Source organism: Rhinolophus hipposideros (assembly GCF_964194185.1).
Source record: "Rhinolophus hipposideros genome assembly, chromosome: 21".
NCBI lineage: Eukaryota > Metazoa > Chordata > Mammalia > Chiroptera > Rhinolophidae > Rhinolophus > Rhinolophus hipposideros.
In genome coordinates this window covers 45031532-45043279 of record NC_138067.1, presented here as the reverse complement: position 1 = coordinate 45043279, position 11748 = coordinate 45031532, and the positions used below count along the sequence as shown (strand labels likewise).

Sequence of the window (11748 nt, the reverse complement as noted above, 5' to 3'; positions counted from 1 at the left end):
AAACCCAGGTAAGTGGTCTCCTATTCTCAAAGAAGACAGGGGACAGCCTCTGGAAGGGAGGAGGGAGGAGGGAGGAGTCCCTGTGACTCAGAGCCTGACCCCACTGACCAGACTGCTGCTCTCAGAGGCTCCCTGGACAGTCACACCTCAGACTCTGCTGATAGAGGGATCTTCGCCAGCCCAGGACTCCCCACTCATACCTGTCTTTCCAGTTTCTTCCAAGAATTCCCTTCTAGCCAACATGCTCCAGATCCTTTCTCAGCTCATCTTATCTCCATCTTGAGTCTCCCTGGTCCCCACTCCCCACCTTTCCTCACATTGCAGACATTCTGCAGCCATTGCTTTCCTGCACAGAAGAGGCTGGGAGCACTTCTCTCACAGAAAGAAGGAAGTGAGGCCCTCAGACCCCTTCTGTGAGACCCAGGAAGCCAGTCACCAATCCCCGTCCTCCCGCAGACCCAGAGGAACATTTATGATGTCAGAGGAAGAGACATGGGTGCCAGAGTTTCAAGTTCTTGAAATGGTGATTTAAGCCACTCAGCTCTCTTTCTGTCTCTCTGGGACTTCCTTTCTCTGTCATTCTGACTGCCTCTCTCTGTCTCTGTTTCTCTCTCCCACATGTGTGACCTGTTTCCCACATCTTCTCTCTTTCCTTCTCCTGTGGATCTCATTCGAGCCTGTGTAGACATGGAGGGAACATGGCAGCTACAGACAGACCCAATTGAGCAGACCAAACAGAAATAAAGACCTCTTTTCTCCTGGCATCTTATATCAGCCCCAGGGAAGAACTCTGATTGGTCCAGCTTGACCAGAGCCCACCCCTTGGATCAGTCAGTATTTCTAGGAAGGAAGCAGTGCCCTTGTTGGATTAGCCTGGGTCATGCATCCGTCCCAGTGGGTTGGAGGTGTGGAGAAGTATGTTTGACAGTTTCACCAGAAGATATGAGGGGACAGGTTCCCAAAAGACGTGGGAAGCTGCGCTTGAAGGAGGGGTAAGTGAATCCAGGAAGTCGGAAACAATTGGCCTTCAGAACCCAAGGGGCTGAATGAGGAAGTTCCAGGACCACAGTGTCCAGGATCCCCCAGGGCAAGACACAGTTGGCAGGATAGTCAGATGACAGTGCTCAGGTGAGATAATGAACAAGATGAGTCATCAGGCAAAGGTTCAGGACACACTCGGAGCCCTGAAGGTGAGGGAGACATGAGGCGGTGTGTTGGGGTGGGATTTAGGAACAGGTGCTGGGACCAAACCCAAGGGCACGGGAGGGCTGGGATCCAGTGCTCTCGCCAACGTGGAGGAATGTGTCATTAATAGACCCATGAGGTTCTGAATCTGTTTTCCACCATAGGAGACTCCGAGCGTTTGTCAGGGTGTCCAGGGAAATTTCCTTCTCAGAGTATGGGTTTGTGCAATGGTGATACCACGAGAATCCCCAGCGTTCGAATTCTGCCCCTGACTCCTGAGCTGAATGACTTTGTTCAAGTTACCTAACCTCTTACAATCCTCCCTTTTCTCATCTATAGAAACAGGGAACACAATCCTCCCTTGGACCTGTGTAGGCAGAGCGACCAGGTCTGAGAAGTGCCCGACACATCACACAGTAGGTACGACAAGAACTAGGAGCTTCCTCATTCCCTGGATGGTGGGGTAAGGCAGCTAACAGATTCAGTGCCCACAGTGCCCCAAATTCATTCCTCTTTCATCATTTTACTTCATCCTCTCATTCACCTTGAGACGCAGGTTTGCTCTCCCCCACTTCAGAAAGCATGGGGCAAAGTGAGGCTCCAAAAAATTAAGTCATTTACCTGAAACCACAGGAAAGGCACATAAGATTCACACCTGGATTATTCTGACTTGTGAGGTCAAGTTCTTCTATCACACCCTTGGCTGTGTGGCTCAGGGATCGAGGAATCAGGAATCAGGGATTGAGTCTAACATTGGCAGATCTGTGGATGGCAGAGATTTGCAGACTAGTAGTTATTTAAATGTCTCCTATGTTCTTGGTGAAAGAAAATACCAAAGTACATCAGACGTATTCCCTCTGTGTGAAAACCAGGCTTTAGCAACAAAGTCAGATTAAATAATTAAAAACACTGGCAATGGGCAAAGTACAGCAGAAGAGGAGTTTTGGTGATTTAGGAACGAATAACAGGGCTTCAGAGAAATGAGGCTCCTTTCCTCTTTCTAACAGAATGCTGAGCAAACATCCCCTTATCACCCTCTCCCCCTCCCAAAGGGCCTTACCAAGTAACCAACATCTCTCATTTGGACAACAATGGCCTCCTCGTGTCTCCACATATCCTTCAAATCCATCCTTCCTACAACAGCCAGATTGATATTTTCAAAACACAAATCTTGCTTTCACCTCATTGCGCCCGAGGGAGCAAGATGGGTCACCAGCAGCTCTACTGGAGCCATCCAAGAAAATTCCGCCAGGGTTCTCGTTCTTGCCGCGTCTGCTCAAACCGGCACAGTCTGATCCGGAAATACGGCCTCAACATGTGTCAACAGTGTTTCCGTCAGTACGCGAAGGACATAGGCTTCATTAAGTTGGACTAAGTGAACTTCCATGAATGAATCATGCAAGCTAACTACCTTTCAGCAGAAACAATGTCAGCTTTTTGTACATAAAATAAAAAGGCTTCGATTATGAAAAAAACAACAACAAAAAAACACAAATCTTGTTATTTCACTCCCCCAACTAATGGTTCACCATTGTCCACAAGACAATGTCAAACTCACCATGACCTACAAGGCCCTTCATTGTCTGGTTCCAGCCAACCTCTCTCCACTGCATTCCACCTGTGTTCCCCTTCCATCTGAGGACCTTTGCACAGGCTGTTTCCTGTACACGATACCCTCTCCAAGCCCCTTCCCTTTTCTTTTGGTTCATGCTTCCTGTTCTTTCCACTGTCAGCTTATTGTGACTTCCTGGGTCTAAAACCCCTGGAAGTGCTTTCATGACACTGCGCCTTTACTTCACAGCACACATTGTAGTTGTAATTTTTCATTTGTTTATCAATGATTGATTATTTTTTTCTTTTACATTTGCCTATCAGTTTCTTGAAGAAAAGGACTCTGTCCAGGCTTGTTGTGTACCACTGTATCCTCAGCACCGAGCACAGCCTGGCATGTAGCTGGTGCTCAGTATGTATTTCTTAAGTATATAAAGGGTTGGGTCTGAAGGAGAATGTGGGAGGAGGGCTGAAGAAGGAGGTAGCACTGGGGGTAGGGTTGGGTGTGTTGGTTACTGTGGTTTCCAGATAGAGATTCAAGTTAGGATTGGATTTGGATTCATGGTTTGGGATCAGATTTGGGATCTGACTTGAGACTAAGTAGCTACGTAAATCCATCCCCCAATTCCTTCTAGTACTTGTTCAAGCGTCATCTGCACATGAAGTCTTTCCAACCATCTTTCCTAATATTATAACCCAGGGCTCCCTGAGGGTGGAGGGAATCAATACTTCCCTTTCTCTCTTTTCTGTTCTTATTTTCCCCCTTAGCCCTTATCACAAGCTAACAAACAATGTATTTTACGTACTTATTTTTATTTTTTAAATTTTTATTTATTTTTCAATTACTGTTGACATTCAACATTATTTTGTTAGTTTCAGGTGTACAGCATAGTGGTTAGACATTTATATAATTTATGAAGTGATCCCCGATTAGTCTAGTACCCCCCGGCACTGTACATAGTTATTACCATCTTGTTGACTATATTCCCTATGCTTTACTTTACATCCCCTTGACTATTTTATAGTAACCAATTTGTGCTTTTTAACCTCTTCGCCTTTTTCACCCAGCTCCCCATGTACTTATTTTTCTATTCCAAGTCTCCACCCATTGAACGAGAGCTGCTGTGAAGAAGTTTTTGTTCTATTATGGATGCTGGATCCCCAGGAACCAGAATAGTTTCCGGCATAGAGTAAATGCTCAGTGGATAATTCTTGGATGAAATCAAGGAGCAAAGATGAATACACACAAAATAAAATTAATCTCACCACTTTTGTAATGAAAACTATTCAAATGTATTTCAATTTGAAACAGATTACAGCAATCAGAATGGAACTATAATATGAAATATTATGCAACAGTTATAAAGGAAGGAGAAATGATCTAAACGTACTAAGAGGAAAAACTGTTCAAGATATTTTATGGAGTACATAAAAGGTTACATTACAAAATGTTTAGTACATTGTTGTTTATAAACCATAATATTTATAGAAATCTATGTATAACATGAGAACAGACCAAGTGATAACGGTAACCATTTAGTGGGTGGAGGAAAGCCTTCTCTTTTTCATTTATACCCTATATTAGGGTTGGGGTTGGGTTCAGACTCAAAGACACGCATAGGATTCAGCCTGGACAAGTTCCCACAGCCTGGTCAGAGTTGGGGTGTATGGTCTAGGCCACCCCTGAGAGGGGGTGAGGGCAAGAAAAAGGGCCACAGAGCAGGACCCTGGCCAAAGCCATTTACTCAGCTCTGCTGTTCCTTGACTCCTGCTTCTGTCCTCAGAGCCAGCGTCTGGTCCCTCCCTGGGTAGCTGCCACCAGGGTCAGAATGTGTGCGGGCGAACCGGCTGGGTGCCACCCCCACCTGGCCTCAGGAGGGAGGGTGGAGGTAGAGTGCTGGCCTAGTGCTTTAGCTGCCTCAGGGGTTCCAGATAACCACAAATGCAGGAACGGGGTGTCTCAGATCCGGATCCACCTGCACCCCAGGCTGCTGGGGGTGGAGGCAGGTGTGCTATAAGAGGGCCGCCCTACACAGGGCTGGACATGCTTGGCTCCCAACCTAACCTGGATCCCAGATTAGACCAGACCCTCCCCAGGTGAGAAGGGGCCTCATTTGGGGTAGGGAGTGGTGCTGGCTGGACAGGGGGCTATAGCTCCTGAGGACAGGGGTAAGGGGGTCTCAATTCCTTATTCTGAGATGAGGGGCCAGAGGCCTGGAATTTTGGGTTTCTTAAGGGAAAGGAACTGGGGATACAGACTAATGGATGGGAAGAGATGGAAAGCCAGATTCCTGGGTCCCCAGGGGAAGGACTATGGGGAACTGAACTCCTAACACAGCGGACCAAGGCTTCTGCTTCCGGAACTCTTTGTCTTTCCAGCCCCAGCAGGACAGGCCCTTTCTCCACCTGGCTGCCCCAGACGCTCAGAGAAGCCACATGGCAGGTTCCCTTCTCACGCCCCTGCTGATCCTACTGTTGTCCTTAGCCCTGGGATCTGCAGATAGAGAAGGTGAGGGCCCTCTGGGAGGTCTGACCTTGCCCCTGGGTCTCACAGCGTCCCCACCTGCCCTCTCCAGGGCCCCCTCTCTACCAGGAGTCCCTGAGTCAGGACCCCTCCCCATGCACAGCTTCCTCTCATGAAGATAAGACTCTTCTGCCTGTGCCCCCTTTCTTGCTGCTTCCTTCTGACTCCTGGGGTCTGTGTGCCCTCCAGGCCTTTTCCTGCACTCAGTGTCCCTCCCATCGGCTTCTGGGGTTGCCTCCAGACCAGAGGCTCCCCTGGGTTTCTGAGCGGGCTCCCTCTGTCTCTCTCCATGCAGCTTTCTCTGCACCGTTGTCCGTTTCTGCCCTACCCTTCTCCATGCCTGTCTGTCTGTCTCTCTCCGTCTGTCTCTGCAAATCCCTCTGCTGATGCCTCAGCTTTGCCCAGGTGCTTGCTACCCACGTTTTTCTCCATGTCTCCATCCAGCCCAGGATGAAGGTAATAGGATTATTGATGGGGTTCCATGTCCAAGAGGCTCTCATCCCTGGCAGGTGGCTCTGCTCAGGGGCAATGAGCTGCACTGTGGAGGCGTGCTGGTCAACGAGATGTGGGTACTCACCGCCGCCCACTGCAAGATGAAGTACGTGGCAGTGGGTGCCACAAGGCTCAGCTCTCCCTCTGGGTCTCTATCCCCCTTCTAGGGCTCTCTGTGTCCCTCTATCTAGGTCTCTGTGCCCCCTCTGTATGTCTGTCCTCCTGTCTCTGGGTTCCTGTACCCCATTATGGGTTACTGTTCCTCTCTTTCTGTGGGTCTCTGCCCCTTCCCTCAGTCACAGTGTCTCTCTCTGAATGTTGCTTTCTTCCCCCAGTGAGTACAATGTGCACATGGGCAGTGATCAGCTGAGCAATAGGGGATCTCAGAAGATCAGGGCCACAAGGTCATTCGTGCACCCCAACTACTCCACGCAGACCCACGTTAATGACATCATGCTTGTGAAGCTAAGTAGCCCGGCCAGGCTGTCCTCAAATGTGAGGAAAGTCAACCTGCCCTCCCGCTGCGAACCCCCTGGGACCACATGCACTGTTTCTGGCTGGGGCACCACCACCAGCCCTGATGGTGAGGCTGCTCAGTGACCCTGGGCATTGGCCCCAGCCCCTCCTCCCTCAGACCTGGGAACCCAGGCCCCCGGCCCCTCCTTCCTCAGACCCAGGGGTCCAGGCCCCCGGCCCCTCCTCCCTCAGACCCGGGAACCCAGGAGTTATGCACTTTTGATGACCATAGTGTTGAGCCCCACAACCCCCTCTTCCTTCAAGGCCCAGGGCCCACATCCTCTCACCATTAGCACCCAGAGTTTTTAGGCCCAGGCCTCTGACTGACCTGTACCCTTCTCCAGTGACCTTTCCAACACAGCTCATGTGTACAGATGTCAGGCTCATCTCCTCCCAGGAGTGCAAGAAAGTTTACAAGGATCTGCTGGGCAAATCCATGCTGTGTGCTGGCATTCCCAACTCCAAGACCAACGCCTGCAATGTGAGACCCCCCCCTCCACATCCTGCTTCCTCTCAGCACAGAGCCCTGTCCTCCCTCCATCCAGAATCTGAGGGTCTGACCCTGGTGCTGAGCCTTCCCTCGCACACCCCAAGCCCACTTTCCTGGCTCTTTCTACCCAGTCCTCTGCCTGAGTCGGAGTGGGAGCCCATGGAGCTGGTGTGACCCTGGGATGGGCACACAGCTGAAGGGGAGGGGCTGGAGGGGGAAAATGAGGCTGGGACTGGGGGAAGGGAGTGAGGCAATCAATGGCCATAAGCCCAAACTTTGAGGAAAATGAGGAGGACCAAAAACGCAGTGGTCACAATTACTCAAATTCTAACACAGTATTTTTAAAACTCCATGCAAAATATCCACAATTAGCAAAATATCAGAATTCTCAATAAAGAGTGATTAGTTTTACCTAATTTTTCCATTAGTCTCGGGCTCTCATATGGTTCAGCTCAGAATCCTGAAATTGGGATTCTGAAATTGGGATAGTGTGCTTGTCGTGGAATTTTTTCATATTAAATTTGATTCTCAAGGTATTGCATTAAAATACTATTTAGTGTGACCACTAAGATTTCATGCCTGAAGGTAAGGTTTCACACCCCTCACCTGGGTCCTGGTCCTGGGAAAAGGAGTCCCCTTCCTCTCTGTTCCCTGTGCTCATCTCTGTCACCTCTCTCTCTGTCCCTGAATATCTTCCCACATCTCTCTTTACACCTAATTTAATTTTCTTGTTCCCCTCTGTTCTCTCTCCCCCCCCCTCTCTCTCTCTCTCTCTCAGCAGTCTGCCTATGTCACTCTTTATTTGCCTCCATCTCTGCCTCTTTCCCCACTCCCTCCTCCATCCCCGTTGCTCTCCCCATCCTTCTCTCTACCTCTCTCTTCTCCTTCTCTTTGACCCTGTCCCTCTCTGTACCCCACTCTCATTGCTCATATCTGAACACTCACTTTCAGGCACTGGCGGGGAGGGGTTTAGGGAGAGAGGTGATGGGACAGGACTCTGTGTCCTAGAGAATTGGGGGAGTTCCCTTGTCCCCTAGTGAGGACCTGCTTCATGAATATACAAGCTGTGCAGGAACATGGAGCCCCTCAGTTGGGACAGTCCCACATTTAGTTTAATGCACTCTGTCTTGAAATTCATAATTTTTAAGCAAGGGGGCCTGCTTTTTTATTTTGCACTGGGCCCTGTGAAGTAGGTTATTGGTCCTGTCCCTGGTTTGCAGCACTGCCCTGTTTCCCTTCCCTGGCTGAGGGGCATGTCTCCCTTCCCTGGGGATAATGCTCCTTCTCCCATTGGCCTGACCCTGAGTCCTTCATGAGGGAAAATAAATGGGGCTCTGACTTCTAGAAGCACCATCCCTTCCCTGTGATTGGTCCCATTGCCTGGGGCTTCAGCAAATGTCTTAAGGGAACCCTGTTTGTTTTTTCCATGATAGCATTAATTTCTGCTCTCCCATTGGTCTACAAAAACAATGAGTCTCCTCCCATTGGCCAGGGTGGAAGATTGTGGTCTGGCAGGACAAGGACCTGATAACCGTGGGGTGTATCAGACCTCAGTGCTGGTTGATGTGAAGCCAAAGCTAATCTGCTCTCTCCCTCCCAGGGTGACTCAGGAGGACCACTGGTTTGCAATGGCACCCTGCAAGGCCTGGTGTCCTGGGGAACTTTCCCTTGTGGCCAACCCAACGACCCAGGTGTCTATACCCAGGTCTGCAAGTACGTTGACTGGATAAATCAGACCATGAGAAAGCATCGCTAATCTGCCGAAACTCCCATCTCTCCATCAGATCGCCTTCAACAGGAAATTCAAAGAAGTAACGACATCGATGACCTATAGTCATATTTGACTTTACCTTTCCTCAAAGTCTCATTAAAACCTCAACAATATGACATGTGTGTAAACCAATTAAATTAGAGAGAAAAAAAAAAGAGAAAAAAACCTGATACCCACCAAAGCAAGAAACAAAAATACCTCAGTTCTGGTAAAGATGCAATAAGACCAGCAGTCTCAACCACTGGAATTTTATGTTGATACAATTTGTACTGAAGGTAGTTGTACTGAAGGTGAATCTAGACACTTATTCACCACATTTGACCCAGTAAATTCTAGTAACTCCAAAACATGGAGCAAGGTATGAATTCATCACATTATTTGTCATAGTAAAACAGTGGAAACTGAGTATGTCCCCAATTCGTGGCTTGTTTATGTAAGTCATAACCCGATTTGTGACAAGAATATTGATGAAGCTGTTCAGGGTAATTATGCAGAGTTGTTAGGGCCACGCAGGAATGTTTATGCTATCTGATGTTAAGTGAAGAGAGGAAAATCCCAAAATGTATATGCATGTGCACCTCGCCATGTAAATGAAATATCCACAGAATAAAACCTGAAAGAGCATGTACCAAACTGTATGTGGTGGTTTTCATGGGGTGCCTCCTTCCTTCCATTTCCCTTCCTGTGACTGTGCACTTTTATAACCTGGAAAATACAGGTGGAATTTCTGAGGAGCTAAAGTTGCGGAGAGGAGACCCTCACAGAGGGAGACAGGAAAGAAAAATGCATCTGATTTTGAGCCCTCAACCTGCCCCTCCCCTTCCCCCACCCACACCCAGTTCCTCTCCATTATCTAGATCTCAGTTGTCCCCATTTATAAAACGAGAGGAGAGAGAGAGAGAGAGAGAGAGAGAGAGAGAGAGAGAGAGAGAGAGAGAGAGAGAGAGTCTGAAGGTAAAGAGGGATGAAGGGAGGGAGGAGAGAAATGCCTACTTCATCGGGGTGAGAAGCTGAGAAGTGATGTGAAGTTTTCTGAGCATTCACAAGTGACAAACTAGGGGAAAGGGAGGAGGTTTTTGGGAAAGGTATGGCTGGCAGGTTTAGGGGACACCGGGGTCCCACAAGGGGCAGCCAAAATGAGCACCCAGCGTGCCTAGTGGGAGAGGAAGATGGGGTGGGAACCAGGGTAGGTGGGCTCCTATTCTCAAAGAAGGCAGAGAACAGCCTCTGGAAGGGAGGAGGGAGGAGGGAGGAGGGAGGAGTCCCTGTGACTCAGAGTCTGGCCACACCCCATGGGCTCCTGCTCCAGAAGCAGTCACACCTCAGACTGCTGACAGAGGGATCTTCTCCTGTCCAGAACACCTCTCTCATCACTACATGGGGCTAGAGATGCCTGGCCCTGCCTATCCTTCCAGCTCCTTTGTATATGTCTGGGGGTGGGTGGGTGGGTTTGTAATAACTTGAGGTAGTCCTCTTGCTGAATTTTTAAAAATAACTTTATGGGTGGGGGACGGGGGGGGCATATAGGATAGCATAGTAGCTAAAGGCACTAATTCTAGAAACTGGGCTTCGTGGGTTCCAATCCCAGTTCTAGCACCTGTAAGCTATTTGCCTTTGAGTACATTAGCTCCCAACCCCTGTTCCTTCATCTTTTATTTCTTGTAAATAAATTTTATTGGGGAATATTGGGGAACAGTGTGTTTCTCCAGGGCCCATCACCTCCAAGTCATTGTCCTTCAATCTAGTTGTGGAGGGCGCAGCTCAGCTCTAAGTCCAGGCACTGTTTTCAATCTTTAGTTTCAGGAAGTGCAGCCCATCATCCCATGCGGGAATTGAACCAACAATCTTAAGTGTTCATGCTCTACCCAACTGAACCATCTGGCCGCCCCTCTGGAAGCTGGGCGGCAGCTCGTTGTCTTCAGCCTAGTTGTGGAGAGCACTGCTCACTGGCCCATGTGAGAATCGAACCAGCAACCCTGTTGTTCAGAGCTCGCACTCCAATTAACTGAGCCATCTGACCGCCCTTCATCTTTGAAATGAGAGAAGTAGCACCTATTTCCCAAGGCTGTTATGAAGATTAAATAAGTATAATATTCAGAAAGTGGTAGAACATTGTCTAACACAGGAGAAGCCTCAGTGAATGTTGGCTTTTAATTGTTTGTGACCTCTGTCACTTTTTCCTGATTATTCTCTCATAAAGTTTTCTTAAAAAACATTCTCTTGATTGAAGACTTTGCAGAGCACGTCAATTGGGAGAAAAACATCCCATAAGTAAACATGTATGGCATGTGGGGAGACAAAGCCAGGAAGGCCACTGATGAGTGCCTGGAGTTGGGGACTTCATTCTCCCTCTTAGAGGTTCTTCCACTCCCCACCACCTACCACCTCCCTCCTTTCCCACATGGCTCTCAACAATTCCTCCCAGATCTCATCATGCCATACTCTCCTAAGGTAGACCCAGTGGGGGCGCCAAGAGATGGGTCATGTCCACTGCCATGTTGGAAGCTGAGGTCCAGTTCAGGCTCCACCATTTCCCGGGTGTTTGCTGTTGAGCAATTAACGTGCTCTCTCTGAGCCTCAGTTTTCTTATCTGCAAAATGGGAGTGGGTGTAATGAAGTCATTGCGTCATTTGGTTGACATTTCCTAAGGCTTCTTCTGGGCAAAGTCCTGTGCAGTTGCTTGGGACATGGGTGAGTCAGGCTCGGTGGCTGCCCTCAAGGAGCTCACAGTCTAGTGGGGGAGATGGATGTGAATCCAGATGGTTATGGTGCAGGGTGACTTGAGGGAGGCACCTACCTTGTGGGAACCTAGATGAGAGAGTGACTAAACCAACCACAACAGGTGGAAATTGGGTGGTGTTCAGGGAAAGCTTCCTGAAGGAGGTGATGTCTAAGCAAAAGACTTGAAGGACAAGTTGTTGCCAGGATAAGGTGAGAGGAGCATTCTAGGCGAATGCCTAGAGGTCAGAGGGCATGCCATAATTCAGGGAAACTTCAGATAATCTCCACGGCTGGACCACAATGAGAGAAGTGGGCAGAGCTGTGCCACGCAATATGGCAGCCACTCGACACGGTGGCTCCCGGCTGCTTGAAATGTGGTGGGTTCCAACTGAGGTGCTGTTGACATGTAAATGACACATTGGATTCCAAACTCTAATTGTGCAAAAAAAATAAGATGGCAAACTATCTCTTTAAAGTTTTCTTATTTTGATTTCATGT

At 48.7% G+C, this 11748-nt stretch overlaps 2 protein-coding genes across 3 annotated transcripts; both read left to right on the top strand.

Annotated features, from left to right (window-relative positions):
- Positions 1–2389: 2389 nt before the first annotated feature.
- On the top strand, positions 2390–2633 carry LOC308489708 (small ribosomal subunit protein uS14-like; the record flags this gene model as incomplete). Its single annotated transcript, XM_081031246.1, has 1 exon — positions 2390–2633. The coding sequence occupies one exon, from the start codon at positions 2390–2392 to the stop codon at positions 2558–2560; it is 171 nt and encodes a 56-aa protein (XP_080887372.1). The 3' UTR covers positions 2561–2633.
- Positions 2634–5172: 2539 nt separating this feature from the next.
- On the top strand, positions 5173–8514 carry LOC308489702 (kallikrein-7-like; the record flags this gene model as incomplete). Of its 2 annotated transcripts, none has more annotated exons than XM_081031238.1 (5): positions 5173–5245; positions 5705–5858; positions 6088–6335; positions 6613–6749; positions 8359–8514. In XM_081031238.1, the coding sequence occupies 5 exons, from the start codon at positions 5173–5175 to the stop codon at positions 8512–8514; spliced, it is 768 nt and encodes a 255-aa protein (XP_080887364.1). The 2 variants fall into 2 exon arrangements, with proteins under 2 accessions (XP_080887364.1, XP_080887363.1); XM_081031237.1 differs by having other exon boundaries at positions 5173–5251.
- Between the last annotated feature and the right edge of the window lie 3234 nt (positions 8515–11748).